General features: G+C 35.6%; 1 protein-coding gene across 3 annotated transcripts in view; it reads left to right on the forward strand.

Annotated features, from left to right (window-relative positions):
• Dhfr (dihydrofolate reductase) overlaps positions 1-22,084 on the forward strand; it is a 132,843-nt gene that overhangs the window by 89,660 nt on the left and 21,099 nt on the right. For all 3 annotated transcript variants that reach the window (XM_090401987.1, XM_090401986.1, XM_090401988.1), the window contains exon 4: positions 12,413-12,536. In XM_090401987.1, the coding sequence (XP_090258113.1) occupies positions 12,413-12,536 (124 nt within the window). The remainder of the gene's footprint in view (positions 1-12,412; positions 12,537-22,084) is intronic.

Genomic DNA, 22,084 nt, shown 5'->3' on the forward strand with positions numbered 1-22,084 from the left:
GTCTTTGATCAAGTGTGTTATTTCTAATCCAGCTCTCAGATCGATAATATAAAATTGGTTTGAACACTGTCTTGTATATAACTGCTTTAGTGTTCCGACTAATTTCTCTCTTATTCCATATGAATTTATTCAGTTGACTTCTTACCATACCAGCTTTGTTGATTCTGTTGTCTATTTCGATATTTAATTTACCATTTTCACTAAAAATCGTGCCTAAGTAGCTGAAATGTTTTACTTGTTCTGTTGGTTCAACATTTCTTGCTGCTTTTCGTACCAAATTTATTACAACAGTTATTCAATTTAGTCAGGGAATCTTACAGACTTATACCAGATTTATTTAGAAGTATAACATCATCCACATAAAGCAGAGCTGAGATTAACATTTCCAATTTTGATATGAAGTTTAATACCGCTTTTCTTCATAATGTGATACATATAGATAATTGGCACCTTGTCAGGTGCCTTTTGCAGGTCTACAAAACTTAAATGCAGATCTTTGTTATATTCTTGTGATTTCTCAACTATTTGTCGTAAAGTGAAAATCTGATCCTGACAGCCTCTATTTGTCCTGAAACCATCTTGTTCTTCACCAAGCTTCCCTTCCACAATCCTTCTCAACCATTTCTCAAGTGTGCTTGCATGAATCTTACCAGGAACACTCAGTAGGGAAATACCCCTATAATTCTCATTCAATTTTATTTCCCCTTTTTGTATATGAGATCTACTCCAATCATCTGTTATTCATCTCTCTGTCCAGGCTTTCTGAACTGTGCAGTGCAACCACCGCAAGTCCTCCTTACTTGAGCATTTCTGGTCAAATATAATTTATTCCTGTTGCCTTTCCACATTTCAGCCTTTTGATGGCCTTTTCTACTTCAAGTATGGATATGTATTCCTGATTGCATGCCTGGTCAGTGTTTTTTATCAACTGTGCTGTCAGTGCTTGTTTCATTCAGCAATATTTTGAACTAATTACTCCATACATCAAGGATATCCTTTTTCTACAGTTTTCATGTCACCTTTATCATCTCTAATTACTTTTACAGTACTCTTTCCTCCATTTCTTAGCTTTTTCAATAGCCTCCAGAATATTTTGCACCTTCCTGATATTTATTTTCTATGTTGTTACGAAAGTCTTCCCATGACTTTCATTTAGCTAGTTTTACACAGTGTTTAGCTTTTATAAACTTTCTGTTTATTCTCTAAGAGAACAAGATGACTTATTTGCCAGGAACTTTTGATATGCTTTTTTGTTTTCCTTCACTGCCTCTTTAACTTCCTGTGTCCACCATAGAGTTCTGATTTTTCTATCCTTGCAGACAACCCTCACCACATTCCTCTCTGGCTGAATCAGTTACTGTTTTCTTCAGGATTTACCACTGAATCTCCAAGGTTTGGTTGCTGTTTTTAAACTTTCATTTTTTCTTCAATAATGTTTGTATATTTTAGTCTACAGTTCACATCTTAGAGCTGCTCAACTTTTATTCTCTTTAAAACTTTCTTATATCTTCTTTTTCTCAATATTATCCTGCTCAAGATTTTATCCTGCTCAAGACTAAATGGTGATACTTCCAATTTCAAATCCTCTTGTACACTGTTGTGTCCTGCACCAGAGGAAAAAACATCACTACCAATAATAACATAGTCAATGAGACTTTTCTTATTCCTTGCCTCTTCTCAACTGTGAATTTTTGCACATTTTTAATGTTTGAACATTGTGTTGGTAATTACCAGTCCATGTCCTGGGCAGATATCCAGCAGGTATTTGTCATCATTATTACTTTTATCTTTTCTTCAAATTTTCTTGAAATATTTCTATATGTCTGACAATCATTTCATATTCTGCTATTTAGATTCCCAATAAGGTGCAACTTTTCTTTTTTCATTGTGTTAGTTCTTTCTCTAAAGCTTCAAAAAATTCCTCCTTCTACCTTAGTAGAACCTTCTGTGGGATTTTTTTATTTCAAGCATCCTTATTTTGCTGATCTTGTGCTAGTTCCATTTCTTTGCCATTCATGCTTCTTATGTTGATAGTGCCATTCTTGAACTCGGTCAATGTTGAGTTCGGATGTGTTTCAGGATTTGTTCCAGTAGCTAACTTTTCACTGTTCTCCCTGGTTCCTTGGCAAAAACAACGGGGGGGGCTTGTTTAACTGGGCAAGGCCCAGCCCTCATGAAATTCTGTCATGTTGTACCATCATTTTACTTGTGGTTAATCCAACCACAAGTTCTAAAAGGAATTAGAGCGAATGAGGATGGGCTAGCATTAGTCCATGAGGATGGACTAATGCCAGCCCATCCTCATTCATTCAGTATCCAGGTAGATATCTAACAGGTGCACCACAAGAAGGTTAGGATTGGACATAAGTCAGAAGCCCTAGTCGGTTCTCCGCATTCCTTTAAAGGCTATGTGGCATTCCCTGGGGTTTCTTTTTTGATGGATACCATCAGATAACTACTCATCCATTTGGATTACACCTTTTGACTCTTAATAAATCTTTTATTCCAGCCAGAATAAAAGATTTATAATTCCATAATTGAGCATTTCATGCTCTATATCATTTACTGCGTCTACTATTCCAAAAATTTAAGTTTCTGATAGGATTTTTATACATGAAATGCTAGTGTGTGTCCTCCTGAATGTTTTTTAATCTTTTGTACCATTATTCTGTTATCACAAATCCCACATAAAATCACCTCTTACTATAATAAAAAGCATTAAATCAAATTCATTCACTAAAGCAAACTACTGAAGAATTTTGATTGAAACCAGAAAGTCACAATGTTTTGTAAAGAGAATTTGTGACAAACTATTCCTGTGTTTCTTCTCTATAGCGAGAGTTGACTGTAACATTCTTTTAAAGTAAATATCCCAGACATTCAGAATATTCAGTTCTTATGTCACATTTATCATCTCTGATTCCTTTAACAATACTCTTTTTTTCCATTTCTAAGCTTTTTTTAATAGCCTCCAGAACATTTTGTTACCTTCATGATATTTTTATTTTGTATTCTTTCCAAATTTTGACTTGTGGATCTAAGGGCTGGGTTCGAACTAAAACAGTTGATCAAAGACTGGAGACCACAGATATGAGAGAGTTTTGAGAAAAATTAGAGGGAGTGAGCAGATGGCATCATAAATGTGTCCACAGAGCTTAATCTCAGGTAGTATGGTCACTTAACCAGGATAGAGGAGGAAAGTTTAGTAAAACAGATGTTTGATGTCAGGAAAAATGCCCAAAAGAATTGATTGACAGTCAAAAGTGGCCTAGATGATTGAAATATAAGATCTCATAATATTGGAGTGCTAACAGGAGATTAATGATCTAAACTTAACGTTTTAGTAACTGTCACAGTATCTTGTATCCCCCACCCACCTCCAGTCCTGTGGGTAACATACACTGCTTGGAAAGAATTCAACAGACACCATAATGTGAGAAACAAGCAGCCATGGTGCCCACCTTAATAAGACATAGGATCTCCTTTCACTGCGATGACTGCAGCAATCCTATGGGACATACTTTCCACAAGTGTATGATAGTAATCAATGGGAATTTTGGACCATTTTTCCTGTAGACATGTAATGAGGTCCTGGACTTGTGGGGGTGGACTTCCCTTGACATCACCAAATGCTCCATTTCATCTCACAGGTGTTCAATAGGGTTATGATCAGGGCTCCGGAGACCAATCAAATGTTGTGATGGTCATGTCCACCAGGGGCGAATGCTGGTCTTGAAATTCACGCTTGCTCTTGTTATCATTCAGGGAGTGAGAGGTGTGATTGAAGTCTGATTAGTGGAATAATGAATTACTAACCATTTAAAATTATACCGGGTGGCCATAAAATAACTTTTCCTCTTTGGAGGCATCTGTAGCTAAAACCAATAAATGGAATGAGACCAAATTTTATATCGAGACTTTCAAAGGCATGGGGAGATAATTTCTGGGGAAAAAAGATTTAGTACCAAAAGTCGCCGATAGGGGAAATTTTGGCACTGGTGGAGCCGAAAATAAGCACATAATTACATTAAAGGCAGATAAAATGGAATAATAACATTTTGGCGGTGTAAGCAACAGCCGCGTCACTCATTCCAGCTGGATATGTGATGTGGCACGTTACAATGATAATAATAATAATAAAACTAAAACAACAACTTGCGAGAGACACAGAAATGAATGTAGCGATTGAACTCACAAGAAATAATGTTTTATTCATCAGAATCAGGATCCCCTAGACCACATACACTATTTTCAATGTGCTGACCTTTCTTGTGTACAACAAATTGCATCCGGTGTGCGACGTGCTCTACAGCAGAGCGTAAGGAGTCAGATTGGATGTTCATAACAGCACGTTTTATGTTCTCTTTCAAGACATGCAAGTTGGGAATGCCACCAACATACACAACAGATTTCAAATACCCCCACAGCCAAAAGTCACATGGAGTGATGTCCGGGGATCGAGGCGGCCATGCCGTCAGAAAGAACTGACTGATAACCCTCTCATTACTTAAATTTCTGGCGTAAAAGGTGCTGTACTGAACATTCAATGTGTGGCCGTGCTCCATTCTGCATAAAAATCATGGAGTCCAAACATTGTCTTTGCTGCAATGCAGGAAAATTTTCCAGCATTCATCGATAAAGCTCTCCGGTAATGGAGCAGGTTATAGGACCTTTAGGGGTAATATGCTTAAATTTCTTGCGTAAAAGGTGCTGTACTGAACATTCAATGTGTGGCCGTGCTCCATTCTGCATAAAAATTATGGAGTCCAAAATTGTCTTTGCTGCAATGCAGGAATGACAAAATTTTCCAGCATTCGTCGATAAATCTCTCCGGTAATGGAGCAAGGTTACAGGACATTTAGGGGTAATATGCTCAAAAAAGTATGGTCCTATTATGAAATCGGCTGTGAAGCCACACCACATGGTTAATTTTGGAGAATGCAGTGGTACTTGCTGGATTGCTTGGGGATGTGCAGAATCCCAAATTCTGCAGTTGTGAGACTGTTGGATTCTGATTATGTAGAGATTAGAGTAATTATTATTTGCTTCAGAATCCCACATGATCTTCCATCACAAAGGCTAGACTTGTAAATATTTTTTAATGTATATAACTTATTTTAAAATTTAATATTCATATAACTGCCTTAATTTTGTCTAATATTTAATTATTTAATCAGATATATGTATGAATAATGAAAAGACTGTATTAAATATTAATAAGTTATTTTATTTATTGTTATGTCAATATTATAAGAACTTGTATTTGTAATTTAACTATGCATTTATTCTTGTTTGTGAAAGTTTAACGTTATGTAATAACTGAATCTAGTTGTATAGCCTAATGTAACATTTGCGAGAATGTTTACATTTATCGGTTGTCATAGAGACGCGTGAAATAAACGAGCGTGAGTGGAACAGGGCGGGGGCTAAATAAGAAGAGAAAATATATACGTAGTAGGGAGAGTCGGAACTGAATTTTGGAACTAAAAAGTAGCAAGGAAGTGAAAGAAAATTGTAAATTCTTTAGGGCAGAAATTCAAGAGCATAGTGTTTAGAAGTAAGCAAGAAACGTAGTGAATCTTATACTCAGCTGCAAGTGAAATCAGCTGTTGTTATAGAGGAAAATTGATGTCGTAATCGGATAAATAAAGAACTGGACATTCAATGGGAAATTCTGATTAGTTCCAGTTAATTTAGGATTACGTCTTAATTCTATGTTGCCCTGAGAAGAATTATAATGAATTTAACTAGTTGCAGGAAAGTAAACAAGGAAGGATATCAGTACCTTATTGCTGTTTTTTTAGAGTAGTGAAGCGCGATTAACAGTAGTTCAATTAAAGCGTTGGAGAATTTATTTAATGTGTTCCGCTAGCTCAAATAAGTTAATTCATAAGTGTGCTCGCAATAAATTGATGTATTGAAGATTGTATCTGGTAAGAGTAGTCATACATGTTTGTTTATTCTAACATTAACTATAGCGTATCTTCGAAGTTCAAGGTCCGAAATAAGATTGCTAGGAATAATGTCTACCTTGATTAGTGCTTCCTGTGAATTTAAACATTAAGTACAGCTGATAGATATGTGGAGACTGATTAAATAAGAAATTTCGTTTTATTAACTTGAGTTAAGAAAGCTTGTGATTTTGAAGCTGTGAATTGTATGTGAAAGTTTAGAACATTGAATTGGCATGAGTGACTTAGCAAGATGTATTAAGTTGATTGTATTGTTTCATTTTAAAGCAGAATTCTTGTATTTGTTATATATATCATATATTAAATGTTTTATTTTGTTAATCTAAATATTGTGTTTGCCTGAATTCCCTTTTAATTGCACCGTTCATAAATATTCGAATCTTGCAGGAACCCCAAGTGGAATAGTAAATAATTCAGCTAGAGCTACTTTGACTGCATATGACCTTGTGTTTAAGACGACATGAAGGGAGCGGAAATAGTTATGTGCGCGCATGAAATCACAGTGTTGCAGCGAGGACCTGGAAGCTCCTACAACCAAGGTAGCTTTGACTAGACGAGCAAGCATCAGCCTTCGATACGCACAGCTCAATTATTGCCACTCAAGCTTAAGGCTTCTTCTGTCTACAAAAATAAAAGCCTAAATGGAATGCTTATAAGTCATTTATTAATAAATAAATATTACTTCTTTCTCAAGTAATGAGCTTGCTCAGCAAGCATGGAGAATTTGCCCCTGATGTCCACAAATCATGCAGCAGCAGCTCTATGACATAGTCCATTGTTCTGCTGAAAGAGACAATGGTTAGTACTGTAGAAATGCCACAAAGTAGGAAGCATTGCACTGTCCAGAATATTCAAATATTTCTCTGAGTTCAGTGTTTGTGGCACCACAGAGATCCAAACCAAAACCAGGAAAACTATCACAACCACCACCACCTCCGAATTTCATAGTTGGGGTTACACACTCTGGTAAGAGATGTTTACTGGGCATCTGCCACACCAACACATGTTCCATCTGTTTGGTAGAAGTGTAATGTGAATTCGTTGCTAAATAACACAGCCTTCAAAGCTTCGACATCCTGCTGTACAAACTCTTCTCACAACTGAAGACAATGATGCATGTTAGTTCGGGTAATGTGGGGCTTGCATATTGCTGCCCTAGCATGGAAACCCATGTTGTGAGTCTCAATTCTGAATGTTTTTGTGCAGATTCATGTTCCAGTTGGTGTCCAGAACTCTGCATTTAACATGTTGGCTGATGAATGATGGTTTTACACATTATCCTTTGTAGCAGATTAGTCACATTCAGTAAGTGTGGTGGGTCATCCACTGCTGGTAGCACTTGTGGTTGATGCTCTGTGCTTCCATCTTAGTATGGTATCACTGATTGATTACCAGGGATGGCCAAATTTGTCAGCAATTTTCCAAACAGATAGGCCTGTAACATGGCATCCTATCACAATGTCTCGTTCAAACTCTGTTAGTTCCCTTCTCACAGCAGTTTCACCTGAACATACTGTAGTTGCACTGACTTGGGAGCATCATATTCATCCAATTTGCAAATGCATGACTCATTACATAGTACGATGCACCTTTCCCATAGGGGGTGTCTGACTTCTTTCAAAACATTGTATAATGAAGCACAGTCATGATGATACTTGCCAGTCTTCCCATGACTGTGTGTTTAGCAACTTTACACATTACGTAGATTTTCACATTTTTCACAGGACACTTGCTGACTTCCTTATTTTGAATATAATTTCTTTGTTCAGAACTGCCAATTGTATCTTTCATGAGTTCTGCTTTTTCTATCTTTACAAACAACTTTGCTGCATTCCTCCTTAACTAAATTAATCATTATTTCAGATTTTGCTAACATGTAACTAGAATGTTCTTGTTTGCAAACTCTTCATTTTTCCTTAATAATATTTGTATATTTGATTTTAAAATTCATCTGAAAACTGCTCTAGTTGGATTTTTTTTTTTTTTTTAATATGATAAATTTTTATTCTGTTCAGCAAACAAAGATCACCTCATATTTCAAATTTCTTGTATTCTCTCCATTGCAAAAATATCAATTCAACAATAATACTCTATAAAGCTTTTCTTATTTCTTTTGTGTTCTCTCCATATGAATTTGTTCACATCTTTATGCCATCTTTCCTTGGCTTGTCATGGCCAGGTAACTTGGCTTATGGTTAAATTAATTAATGCTCTGATAAGTAGATAATCCTATCTGCATAGTGTATTATGGCTGTCAATTGTGTGTGTTTGTCTGTTTTTTGTCAGCAATATTATTCCTCCCAGAAACCTGAGTTTCTAGGAGGAATAACTCTACCACCTCCATGTGAGACTGGCTAACTCCCCTGCAGTTGAAAAGCCCTGATCTAAGTGTAAGCAAACAAAGTTTGCATGTGAAATATCTTCATCACTAGGCTACTTGTATATAGAGTTCTGTGTTAATGACTTAACATCAATTGCTTTAGTACCCCATAATGCAAAGCAGACATTCTTTTGGATGTGTATCATGATGTGCATTATGTGAAAGGTTATGATATTTCAGACTTTATTAAGTTACTGTTAAAATGTAGAAGTACCTCTCCAAAAACTATGAGTGATCTACAAGACCACTCTGAATCTCACTGAGTAACCCTAAAGAATCACTACCAGACTCATCACTCCAGGACAAGAAACTCATTAGTGGCTCCACTCAGTGACAGGCAAAAATCCACCACTGGGCATAACCACTGTACTTCCCAGGAAACAAGCAAGCCCAAAGACAAACACTAATTAAATATCATCAACAGGAACCAGAATCCAAAAGGGATATCAATATATGTTAACTGTTCTAGCAAGATGGACTGAATGGACCCGTGGTTCTCTGTGTCTTTTTCAGATTTGCAACATTTCTGGATTAAGGAATGTTATTGAGCACTTAAGGAATATGTAACACACACTCAAATACAACACAATACTAAGTGAAACACATGGGCGACTCTTAAAGTCCTAGTTGGCCTTCTGCCATTGGGTTTTAAAAAACTTACCTATTCACTATGGTTTTGGGACATTTTATGTTTTGCAGGCTCATGCTCATTGTAGTCTACCTCTTGGCAGATTAATGGGCTAGGGTGGATGAGCATTTGCAAGAATTTTCAGCCTTTTTGCATAGGAAAGTTTTGATCTTAAGGATATCAGCTTTTCGGTGAAGCTTTGATTCTTACGAACCATGGTGTATTAGACACTATTTGTAAACATTTGTTTAGGATTGTCTATAGTTTGCTAATGTTTGAATCCACTGTATGACTCCATGTGGATGAGCCATACATAAGGATTGGCCTCATCAGCATCTTGTATAGCAGCAGTTTAAGTTCTGTACTTAACCAGCTACAAAGATTCAGTAACTGGTATAGTTGACCTATTTGCTTTTGAGCAGACATATTTGGCTACCAGTTGCCATGAGATAGGGCTGCCAAACATGACAACTTCAACCTCCAGGGACACTTGTCTTCTTGTAAATAGCACTGCAGTACTCTTGTCTACATTATCATCAATTTACCATTTTGTAAGCCATTGTTTTAGTACTGAGACTGCATTTTGCAGTTTTTCGGTTGCTAATGTAGGTTGCAAAGAATGGAGCATTATTTCAGTATTATCTGTGTATAGGGTCATTGTGGTGGCAACTGTGTGTGGGATGTCAAATAAATATGGTTAATAATAAATATGGTTGTATTGAATATCTCAAGATCTGGGAAATGCTGATTCTTAGGCCTCCTGCTCAACACAGCTAAGGCTAGCTCCAGTGCCCATGGAAGGCACCCCCTCATAGGACTTAATGCTCTCAGTCTAATATTTTCCACTTAATGTTTGTGACAAATTGGTGTGTGTTTTTTGTAATTTTAATATTGTTTCCCTGACAATGTCTCACTGACTGAGATGAAATATAGGAACGATTAAATGTGTTGTATTTATTCTATGTGTTGAGGCTTAAGTGCTGTGAGGACATCATGTTGAAAGTTTAATGGAATATTTACAGCACTAGGAAAGGATTATAAACTAATTTTAATGCATCAATATTTCGTCTGTAATGGAGACATCTTCAGGGATTACAAATAACTCTTGTAACACACACTCAAATACAACACACTACTAAGTGAAACACATGGGTGACTCTTAAAGTCCTATCTAGGTTATGCACCCTCTATGGGCATTTGTAGGTGGCCTAGGATGTAAAGTGGGATCTCTGATAATTACTGTTTCCCAAATTTTGGGAAGTTTAATGCAACTGTATTTATTTAAATTTAAATAATACAGATATGGTAAGCTTTGACATCACCTCATTGTTTATCAATATCCCCTTAAATGACACCTTATAACACTCTTAAAAAACGTTTTTCTTTCTGATATCTTAGATCTCTTTTCTTTTGCCATCAATTCTGGTTATTTTTCTTGGAAGAACAAAATTTACAAACAGATAGAGAGAACCATTATGAGTTCCCCTCTTGCCAATTTTTATAGGGGAAACTTTGAAAAACAGCCATAGGCTCAGCTTGTCTCAAAGCTTCTATCTGGCTAAGATTTGTATATGATGTGTTCTCTATTTGGCCTCATGGCCCAGACACCTTCCTCAGCCATCTCAATAGCCTACATCCAAGAATCCGGTTTATGATGGAAAAGGAAAATAACAATAGTTTACCCTTCCTTAGACACCTTAGTAACACTCCTTCCTAATGGTAACCTTTTCTTCACTGTATATAGAAAACCTACTCACACAGGCAAATACGTTCACAAACTCTTCCACCACCACCCTTCTCAACAATGCAGCATTATTAAAACTTGAACCGATAGAACCCACAATCTTTGTTCCAGTGGAACCTCTCTTCATACCAAATTCAAACCACATATGCAACACCTTCCTTTCCAATGACTACAGCAATTATAGAATTAAAAAAATAAGTTCCTCCCCCAATCCCTGGCCATCTCTTCTGAAGGATTTCGGAAATGCCATCACCATTCTATACATCCGTGGCAAATCAGAAAAAATAGCCAGGTCCTTAAAAAAAAAAGTACAACCTTCACACAACTTTTAAGCCCCACTGTAAACTTGCAACCCTTATCCATTCTACCAAAGATCAGCTCCCTCCTCTCTCAGTGTCTAGATTATATAAAGTACCCTGTTCCTGCAAGCTGACTTACTTTAGAGACAGGTAAATCAGCAACATCCGTTTTGATGAACAAAATCACACATCTGCAATCATGGCCTTGCAGACCATGTTTTGGATACAACCCACAGGATCTCCTGGAGAAAAGCTACTATGCTCCTCCAGAGTAAATTCAAAAGAATTTACTCTGGCGGAGCGTAGTTTATTTACTATTTATTTACAAATTTACTGTTTTTAGAATCTGCTGTGGCACTCAGAAATCAACCGAATTTAAATAAATACGGTTGCATGAAACTTACCAAAATTTGGGAAACATTATCAGAGATTCCACTTTACATCCTAGGCTACCTACAAATGCCCATAGGAAGCTCACCACCTAGGTAGGACTTTAGAGTCACTCACATATTTTACTTAGTATTGTGTTGTATTTGAGTGTGTGTGTTACAAGAGTTATTTGTAATCCCTGAAGATGCCTCAGTAACTGAGACAAAATATTGGAAGCATTAAAATTAGTTTTTAATCCTTTCCTAGTACTGTAAATATTTCATTAAACCTCCAACATTTTGTATTTGTTCCATTTCCATTAAATTACATAATGAGCATTTTATTATTAGTTTATCATTGTTTTTGTATAAATCTTAAGGAAAACTATGTCTCTGTGATGCTCTGGAATTTCTGGGCTAGCGTGTTTTTTTTTTTTTTTTTTTTTTTTTTTTTTTTGGCGCTATCTTGAATACATCTTATAACTTTTGCATACGTGTTAATTTTTACAGCATCAACAAGATGGATATGCTCTTTCCACTCCTTGAAGTCATCTTCAGCTGTTGTCATTGTCACATGAGCAGCTTAACACTTACTTTCTATTGACATTTCCATTTGAAATGAATTTTATCTTTAATATGTTTTCTTTATAAATATCAAACAAACAACCATTATGCAAATTCATTTTCCCTTTTTCAGTCTCAAGAAATTGAAGAGACATTCCGAATCATAAACTTTTGGATAATTTGTCAATATAAAAAATCAGTTACAAGTTACTTGTATATTTACTTTTAAAGTTGTAAATAACCTTGTTTATAATGTCTAGCTAACTTCATAGTGATTAATTTATGTTCTTATATTAATGTATACAGATTAACACAGATTAGCAGTTTTTTGAAAAAAATTGGAAAACTTTTCTCTTTCCATCACGCATCTAGCCATACACACAAATCTTATTTAGCAAGATATGATTAGTGTAAATTGTATTTAATTTTTTCCTTTGTTTCCTCTTTTTATCTATAGAGAACTTCCAGGTGCACATTACCTTCTACCTAGTATGGAAGATGCTATTCATCTTGTTAATTCACCACCACTTTCAGAAAAAATAGAGGAAGTATTTGTGATTGGAGGAGAATCAATATATAAGGTACCATCACTCTCCCTCTCTACATACACAGACATATATATGATTGAAATGAGTATAGGGACAGCACTGTATTTAAGAGAATTCTTAGTATTTTTAATGTAGAATTAAGAATTAATGTGGTATTCTTAATGTAGGAAGATTCTGGTTAGATGGGTGAGCAGGTTAGGTAAAATTTTTGCCATTTTATATGTAGGATAACTGATATATTGTCCATCACTGGCTTCAAAGAATGCCCATTTTGTGTATTTTTGATAGGCCATATAATAGCATTCTGGCATGAAAAATCCTTTGAGGGCATGCAGACTACAGATTTTGGTGAATAGAAAACAAAGAGGGGATATGATTGAGACATTTAACCTGTTGAAGAATTATCATATTAACAAAGAGGAGATTTTTTCATATGATAGAACATGACTTGCAGGAGAAGATCATTACATGTGATGAGACATGGATTTTCCAGTACAATCCAGAAACAAGGAGATAATCGCTGCACTGGAAACTCCCACGTCACTGAAAATGAAAAAAGCAAGAATGAGCAAGTCAAAACTGAAGACAATGCTGATTGTTTTTTTGTTTTTTTTTAAATCAGTGGCATGGTAATGGTTAAATGGGTACCAGAGGGTCAAACAGTTAACATTATTACCTTGAGGTTCTGGCCAAGCTGAGAGAACAAGTGAGGAAGAAGAGATGCGATCTGTAGAAGAACAATGCTTGGATTCTCCATCAGGGCAATGCTCCAGCCCACTGTCTGTAAAGCAGTATCTGGCTGATAAGAAGATCCCCAATGTTGGACCATCCACCTTACTCACCGGACTTATGCGACTTTTACCTTTTTTCAAAGTTGAAATCCACATTGAAGGGCGCCCATTTTCAGTCAGTGGATGAGGTAAAGGAGAAAACTGCAGCGTTTTCTTCTTTAACACCTGATGACTCGCAGCACTGCTTCCAACAATGGAAAAATTCGTATGCAATGGTGTATAGATAGAGAAGGGGAGTATGTTGAAGGGGATGACAATTAAGTTGTACAATTGTAATAATACAGGGTGTTCGGGATAAATTTGACATATTTATAATTAATTATATTTTTCCGTAAGTTACATGCATTAACACACACTTCTCTTCATTTAAAAGTTTGGACCCTTCTTCATTCACATACAAGATGTCAGAAAGGATGGATAGCTGGAACCCTCATGGAAGAGAATAACTTGTATCATGATGATTCGTGCCCGCCATCAAAATAAGGATATTACGACTGCTGCCCAATGCTCCCTGAATACAGTAAAAACAATCAGGCATGAACTAGAGACTTGCAATGGTGACTACGAGGATGTAGCAAGAAGAAAGATCCCTAGCAGACGATCTGATTGCGTTCGTACAGCAGAATTCCTCGCAAATCTGCAGGAACAGGTGTTGAAGAACCCTGGCATTGGAATTCGGGCTTTGTTCGTGGAGTTGCTAACTGTAGTCAAGCCCTGGATAACAAGGGTAGCCAATGGTAGGCCGTATGTATGGCAGCAGGATTCGGCCCCTTGCCACACCTCTGGGAAAAGTCAAAAATGGTTGTCTGAAAATTTCTACGACTTCACCAGTCCAAATGTTTGGCCTCCAAACTCCCCAGACCTTAACCCCATGGATTATTTTGTATGGGGTGCAGTTGAAAAAGACACCAATCGCACTTCCAGTAATACAAAAGCCCAGTTAATGGATAAAATTAAAACAGTTTTTGCGGCCCTTCCCAGGGAGACTGTAGCATCAGCTTGTTCAAGGTTCCGAAGCAGAATTGAAGCTGTGATCGATGCTAATGGTGGTTATTTTGAGTAAATCTTGATAGTATTGTAATTAACTCTGCCTGTAATGTTTTTTTGTCAATTCATTAAATTTAATAGATACAAAGAAGATTTTCTTTTTCCTTACGAAACTGTCAAATTTATCCCGAACACCCTGTAAGCCACATTTTTGGCAACCAGTCTCGTTATTTAATAGCCACACCTTGTATACTTGAACATTTTACATAATGAAAAGCCTTCTTAATTTTATTGTTTTTATTTTTTATGAATAAGTTATGTGAATTTGCCCATTATGAAGAATAAATGCGAATGGTAACACAAACTACATGTTTTGTAAAATGGATTTTTTTTTTTTCTTTCAGTTTTGTAGAAAAAAAAAAAAATGAAGGCACATGAAAGGAATCAGAAAGTGTTGAAAAAAAGAGTTCTGTTTATCAGGTAAAAACAATAGAATAAAATGTGCTTTCCAAGACAAGTGAGTGCTCTGAGAAGAATTTGAATTTTGTAGTGTATGTGAAATATCCTGTGGGAAGTTATCTGACTTATGACTACACAGAAGTCCTAAGTTAGAGAAAGAGTTAGATTGTTTTTGGAATCATCAGAAGCTTTAAAACATATTCCAAACCGCAACAAGTATGGCTGTATAATTTAGCAAAAATCTGGGAGAGTGTCATTTTAAGATCTAATTAATATTGTTTTTTCTTTTTTTTCAACATAGATGTCACCTAATTAACTTTAATTCCTTGTATTGTCTGTTTATAATTTTTTTTAACTACTTCCATTGTTATAGCAAATTGTTGTTGTTTTGTGTACTGTGACAAACTGTTTTTGTGCTCTGAAGATACTGGATAATACATACCAGTGAAATATCAGCAAATAAGTTAATATCATTCTGTGTTGTTATCGATACTGTGAAAATAAATAACATGTACTGTGAACACATAAGCCTTTCCACGCATTTGTAACCGAGCATGTTAAAGAACGTATTACTTCTGTTTTGTCATCATATCTCAGTTATGAAAAAATTGCCTACAAAAATATTTATATAAATCAGACCAAGGTGAGTATTTATTTATTTATTTATTTGGGTAGCTAGTGCAGTGAAGTTGTATTTCTAGATCTCTGATTTATAGGTATTATGCAAATCATGGTTAGTGCTTGGTGAAATGTTAGTGAACCTCCTACAATGATTCCATGGATTTCATGGCGGTGCCATTATAATAATAAATAACATTGTGATGGTTCATTTGTTTGCCAATTTTACACTGGCTGGTGAAAATACCATAATGTTTCTTTTTAAATAAATATAGCAAGTTTGATAGAAATAACTTTGATTTGCTGATATTTCTCTAAATAGCAGGAAGATTGAAGTTATATGTTTTTTGCCGCTTGTATTTTGCACATATTCATTTGATTTGCAAGCATTCTATATTAATTTCATAGATGCTAATATTTCACATCCCACAGAAAAGTACAACCCATGTTTTTTGTTTGTTTTGTTTTTTCTCACGAGCTATTGTTATTAATAGAACCATAATCACCAATGTGAGATAGATATTTTAAAAACATAAAAATGCATGGTAACTTGTGCTTATCCAGAAATGATGGCAATATTATTAAATTTTCTACTAAAAGTGCAGAAAGGAGAAGTGATAATTTCCAATATTATTTGCCCATATGTTATCAAATACTAATATCTTTTTTTAAAATAAAATCTGCTTAACAGAAAAAAAAATTGTTTATAAGAATAATTATCACAAAGATACTTAATAATGCTAAATTTCAACAATAAAAATTATGTGCAACTTAAGTTTTATTTTTTTTTTGCAACCAATTACAATTTTAGCTTTGCTTCATAGAACTATTAACTTTCCCCATACTGAATTATGAAGCATTTCAGTGTAGACTATATGAAAAATACTTTGGGATGATTTCAGAAGTATCTTTTATTATCATCATCATCATCATCAAATTCCTGCTATGTACCCTCAAGGGGTGTACAGGATATCATAGCACTACATGAAAAATTTATCATTATTAATTTCCTATCTACAATTTTCCTCCAAATCAGTCTGTTACTTGTTAAGACTCCAACGTTATCAGATCTTATATTTCTATCGTCTAAAGTACTTTATACCGTATCAATCCACCTATATCTTGGTCTTCCTCTGGGTCGTTTTGCTGCCAACCTGGCAGAGAACACTTGTTTTGCTAATCTTTCCTTGCCCATTCTGTTTAAGTGACCATACCACCTGAGATTAGCTCTGCTAACGCATTCCTGGATGCTGACAATGTCAAGTTCTTTCCTAATATAATCGTTTTTAATATGATATTGCCATTGATGCCATCTGTTCATGCCTATAATCTTTCTCAGTGGTCTCTAGTCTTTGGTCAAGTGTTTTACTTCTGACCCAGCTCTCAGATCCATAAGTTAAAACTGGTTTGAACACTGTCTTGTATATATACAGCTAATTTAGTGTTCCGACTAATTTCTCTCTTATTCCATATGTATTTATTCAATTGACTTCCCACCATACCAGCTTTGCTGATTCTGTTGTCTATTTCTATATTTAATTTACCATCTTCAGTAAAAATCGTGCCTAAATAACTGAAATGTTTTACTTGTTCCACAGGTTCTCATTCACAACACAGTTGACATTTTCAATGATTCTGCCTATTTTCATTGTCTTTGTCTTTTTATTGCTGACCTTCATACCATATCTATTACAACAGCTATTCAATTTAGTCAGAGAATCTTGCAGACTTGTAGCGGATTTATTTAGAAGTAAGTATAACATCATCTGCATAAAGCAAAGAGCTGACATTAACATCTCCAATTTTGATCTCGTGTTTAATACCACCTTCCTTCATAATGTGATCCATATAGATAATGAATAACAGAGGGGATAATGTACATCCTTGTCTCACACCAGATTTAACATTAAACATCTTCCTGTACTTCCTTCAATTCTAACTGCTGACTTACAACTAAAATAAAGACTAAGTATTTCTTGATGTTATGCCCCATTTACACCACATAACCTGTAGCGTATTGAATAGCTTCTCTCTTGGCACCTTGTCATATGCCTTTTCCAAATCGACAAAACTTAAATATAGATCTTTGTTATCTTTTATTTATAGGCAAATTTTATTTAGGGGTGCTTATTTAGGTTCTATTTTAGGGGTGCTTAAGGGTCAAAGCTGTATAACTGAGAGGAGACCTCCACATAGCCTTTAAAGGAATGCGGAGAACCGACCAGGGCTTCTGACCTAATGTCCAATCCTCACCTTCTCGTGGTGCACTCTGTTGGGTATCTACTTTGATACTGAACGAACGAGGATGGGCTGGCAATTTGGGATTTAGCCGACCAAATTGTATTCTTATTGGTTAAACCAAAATAAAAAATGATGGTACAACATGACAAAATTTCATGCCGGCTGGGGCGTCGCCCGGTTAAACAAGGCCCCCGTTGTTTTCGCCAGGGAACCAGGGCGAACAGCGAAAAGTCAGCTACTGGAACAAATCTGAAAACAAACCCCAACTCAACATCACCAGAGTTAAAGATCGGTACTATCAACGTAAGAAGCCTGAATGGCAAAGAAATGGAACTAGCTGAGGAATTAGATAAGTACCAGATCGACATAATAGGGGTGACTGAAACAAAAAAGACCAAAACTGGTGAGATCTTTCTGAGCAATAAATACAAAATGTTATATTCAGGCAATGACAATCAAGGAAAAGAAGGAGTAGCCATAGTATTCAACACAAAATACGAGGCTAATCTTCTTGAATGGCAGTCAGTCTCAAGTAGAGTAATGTGGGCAAATATGAGAATGGGGAACTGGACAATGAGACTTATTTGTGCCTATGGTCCCACAGAAGGTTCTACTAAGGTAGAAGTGGAGGAATTTTTTGAGGCTTTAGAAAAAGCAACGGACACAATGAAAAAGGAAAAGTTGGTCCTTGTTGGGGATCTAAATAGTAGAGTAGGAAATGATTGTGAGACATACAAAAATATTTTGGGAAAATTTGGAGAAAAGAGCAAAGCTAATAATAATGGCAAATATCTGTTGGATTTCTGCTCAGGACATGGACTGGTTATTACTAACACCACGTTCCAACATAAAAATGTGCACAAATTCACATAGAGAGAAGAGGCTAGGAATAAGAAAAGTCTCATTGACTATGTTATTGTTGATAGTGATGTTTTCTCCCTGGTGCAGGACACCAGAGTGTACAGAGGATTTGAAATTGGAAGTGATCACTATTTAGTCTTGAGCAGGATAAAATTGAATTTCATATTGAAAAGAGTAACATGTAAGAAAGTTTTAAAGCGAATAAAAGTTGAGCAGCTCTCAGATGTGAACTGTAGACTAAAATACAGAAATATTATTGAAAAGAAAATGAAAGAGTTTGAGAACAGAAATCAAACCTTGGAGATTCAGTGGCAAACTCTGAAGGAAACATTGATTGATTCTGCCAGAGAGGCATGTGGTGAGGTTGTGTGCAAGGATAAAAAAATCAGAACTCCCTGGTGGACACAGGAAGTTAAAGAGGCAGTGAAGGAAAAGAAGAAAGCATATCAAAATTTCCTGGCAAATAAGTCAGCTTTTACTCTTACAGAATACAGAGACAAATGTAAGAAAGCTAAACAGTGTGTAAAATTAGCTAAACAAAAGTCATGGGAGGACTTTGGCAAGAATATAGAAAATAAATATCAAGAAGGTGGCAAAATATTCTGGAGGTTGTTGAAGAAGCTTAGGAATGGAGGAAAGAGTGCTGTAAAAGGAATTAGAGATGATAATGGTGAAATGAAAACAGGAGAAAAAGATATCCTTGAAGTATGGAGTAATTACTTTGAAAAACTGCTAAATGAAACAAGCAGTGATGACAGCACAGTGATAAAAAACACTGACGAGGCATGCTGTCAGGAATACATATCCATACTTGAAGTAGAAAAAGCCATCAAAGGCTTGAAATGTGGAAAGGCAGCAGGAGTAGATGATATTCGACCAGAAATGCTGAAGTATGGTGGTATAAGAGTCTTACAGTAGCTGCACTGCATAGTTCAGAAAGCCTGGACAGAGGGACGAATTCCCGATGATTGGAGTAGAGCTCTCATAGTACCCATATATAAAAAGGGAAATAAAACTGAATGTGAGAATTACAGAGGTATTTCCCTACTGAGTGTTCCTGGCAAGATCTATGCAAGTATACTTGAGAAACGGTTGAGAAGAATTGTGGAAGAAAAGCTTGGTGAAGAACAAGCTGGATTCAGACCAAATAGAGGCTGTCAGGATCAGATCTTCACTTTACGACAAATAGTCGAGAAAGCATGGGAATATAACAAAGATCTGTATTTAAGTTTTGTCGATTTGGAGAAGGCATATGACAAGGTGCCAAGAGAGAAGCTATTCAATACGTTGCAGTTATATGGTGTCAATGGGGCATTATATCAAGCAATACTTAGTCTTTATTTGAGTTGTGAGTCAGCAGTTAGAATTGAAGGAAGTACAGGAAGATGGTTTAATGTTAAATCTGGTGTGAGACAAGGATGTACATTATCCCCTCTGTTATTCATTATCTATATGGATCACATTATGAAGGAATGTGGAATTAAACCTGATATCAAAATTGGAGATGTTAATGTCAGCTCTTTGCTTTATGCGGATGATGTTATACTTCTAAATAAATCCGCTACAAGTCTGCAAGATTCTCTGACTAAATTGAATAGCTGTTGTAATAGATATGGTATGAAGGTCAGCAATAAAAAGACAAAGACAATGAAAATAGGCAGAATCATTGAAAATGTCAACTGTGTTGTGAATGGAGAACCTGTGGAACAAGTAAAACGTTTCAGCTACTTAGGCACAATTTTTACTGAAGATGGTAAACTAAATGTAGAAATAGACAACAGAATCAGCAAAGCTGGTATGGTGGGAAGTCAATTGAATAAATTCATATGGAATAAGAAAGAAATTAGTCGGAACACTAAATTAGCTGTATACAAGACTGTGTTCAAACCAATTTTAACTTATGGATCCGAGAGCTGGGTCAGAAGTAAAACACTTGACCAAAGACTGGAGACCGCAGATATGAGAGTCCTGAGAAAGATTAGAGGCGTGAACAGATGGCATCAATGGCAATATCATATTAAAAATGAGGATATTAGGAAAGAACTTGACATTGTCTGCATCCAGGAATGCGTTAGCAGAGCTAATCTCAGATGGTATGGTCACTTAAATAGAATGGGAGAGGAAAGATTAGCAAAACAAGTGTTCTCTTCCAGGTTGGTAGGAAAACGACCCAGAGGAAGACCAAGATATAGGTGGATTGATATGGTACAAAGTGCCTTAGACGATAGAAATATAAGATCTGATAATGTCGGAGTCTTGACAAGTAACAGGCTGATTTGGAGGAAAATTGTAGATAGGAAGTTAGTAATGATGTAATTTTTTCATGTAGTACTGTCATATCCTGTACACCCCTTGAGGGTTCATGGCAGGAATTTGATGGTGATGATGATGATGATGAAATTTTATTTATCTGCTTGTTCCGCCTGTATTTATTCTATTTAGCAGCTTTTAATTTTATGTCTCTTTTCATATTGATTCGATCAATTATTACTATTTTCCTAAACAGTATCAGGAGAATAGCAAAATATTTTACTTTTACAGTCAAAAAGAACAAAATTTACATCATCATCAAATTTCTGACATGTACTACATGAAAAACTTACATCATTACTAACTTCCTATCTACAATTTTCCTCCAAATTAATCTGTTATCTGTCAAGACTCCAACATTATCAGATCTTTATATTTTTGCTGGCTTTTTCTACTTCAAGTATGGATATGTATTCCTGGTCAATGTTTTTTATCACTGTGCTGTCATCACTGCTAGTTTCATTTAGCAATTTTTCGAAGTAATTATTCCATACTTGAAGGATATCTTTTTCTCCACTTTTTATCATCTCTAATTCATTTTACAGCTCTATTTCCTTCATTTCTGAGATTCTTCAACAACCTTCAGAATATCTTGCCACTTCTTGATATTTATTTTATATATTCTTGCCAAAGTCTTCCCATGGCTTTTGTTTAGCTAGTTTTACACAGTGTTTAGCTTTCTTACATTTGTCTCTGTATTCTGTAAGAGCACAAGCTGATTTATTTTCCAGGAACTGTTGATATGCTTTCTTCTTAACTATAACACTTGACTGAAACTTTATTTTTCAGCACTCTAAATAAATGTAAATAAGTCTTTATACTGGTTGTTTTTCAAAGACTTTTTTTTAGGATAATATTATTTATACACAATGTTGTGGCTTTGAAAAATGAACAACAGCAAATTTTATTTTCAAACCAAAACTTTACCATATTAAAAACAAAGTAGTATTACATGTGTATGTTTCTCTTAGTAATAGCTGACAGTATGCATTTGACCAGAGGTCCAAAGTTTGCTGAAATTAAGTATATAACACACATGAGAATATTTCAGGCTTTATTAGGACACCTGCAAGAAACATTATTGTAGGTTATCTGTGCAGAGTGAACAGGAAGATAATTTAATGGTATGACTTATGTTCATTATGCAGAAAATGTTTTGAGTGAATGTTTATGAATTTTTAATATTTTAACATTCAGTGAACTGGCAGAAAAATCTAGTGTCATCTATCACTGCATGGTTTTCAGGCAAAGCATATTTTTATTTAGATGGAATAGCAAACAAACAAAACGTACAGTTTCAGGGTAGAGAACACT

Source organism: Typopeltis vanoorti, chromosome 12 (genome assembly GCF_054136105.1).
Source record: "Typopeltis vanoorti isolate ZY-2024b chromosome 12, IOZ_Tvanoo_1.0, whole genome shotgun sequence".
NCBI lineage: Eukaryota > Metazoa > Arthropoda > Arachnida > Uropygi > Thelyphonidae > Typopeltis > Typopeltis vanoorti.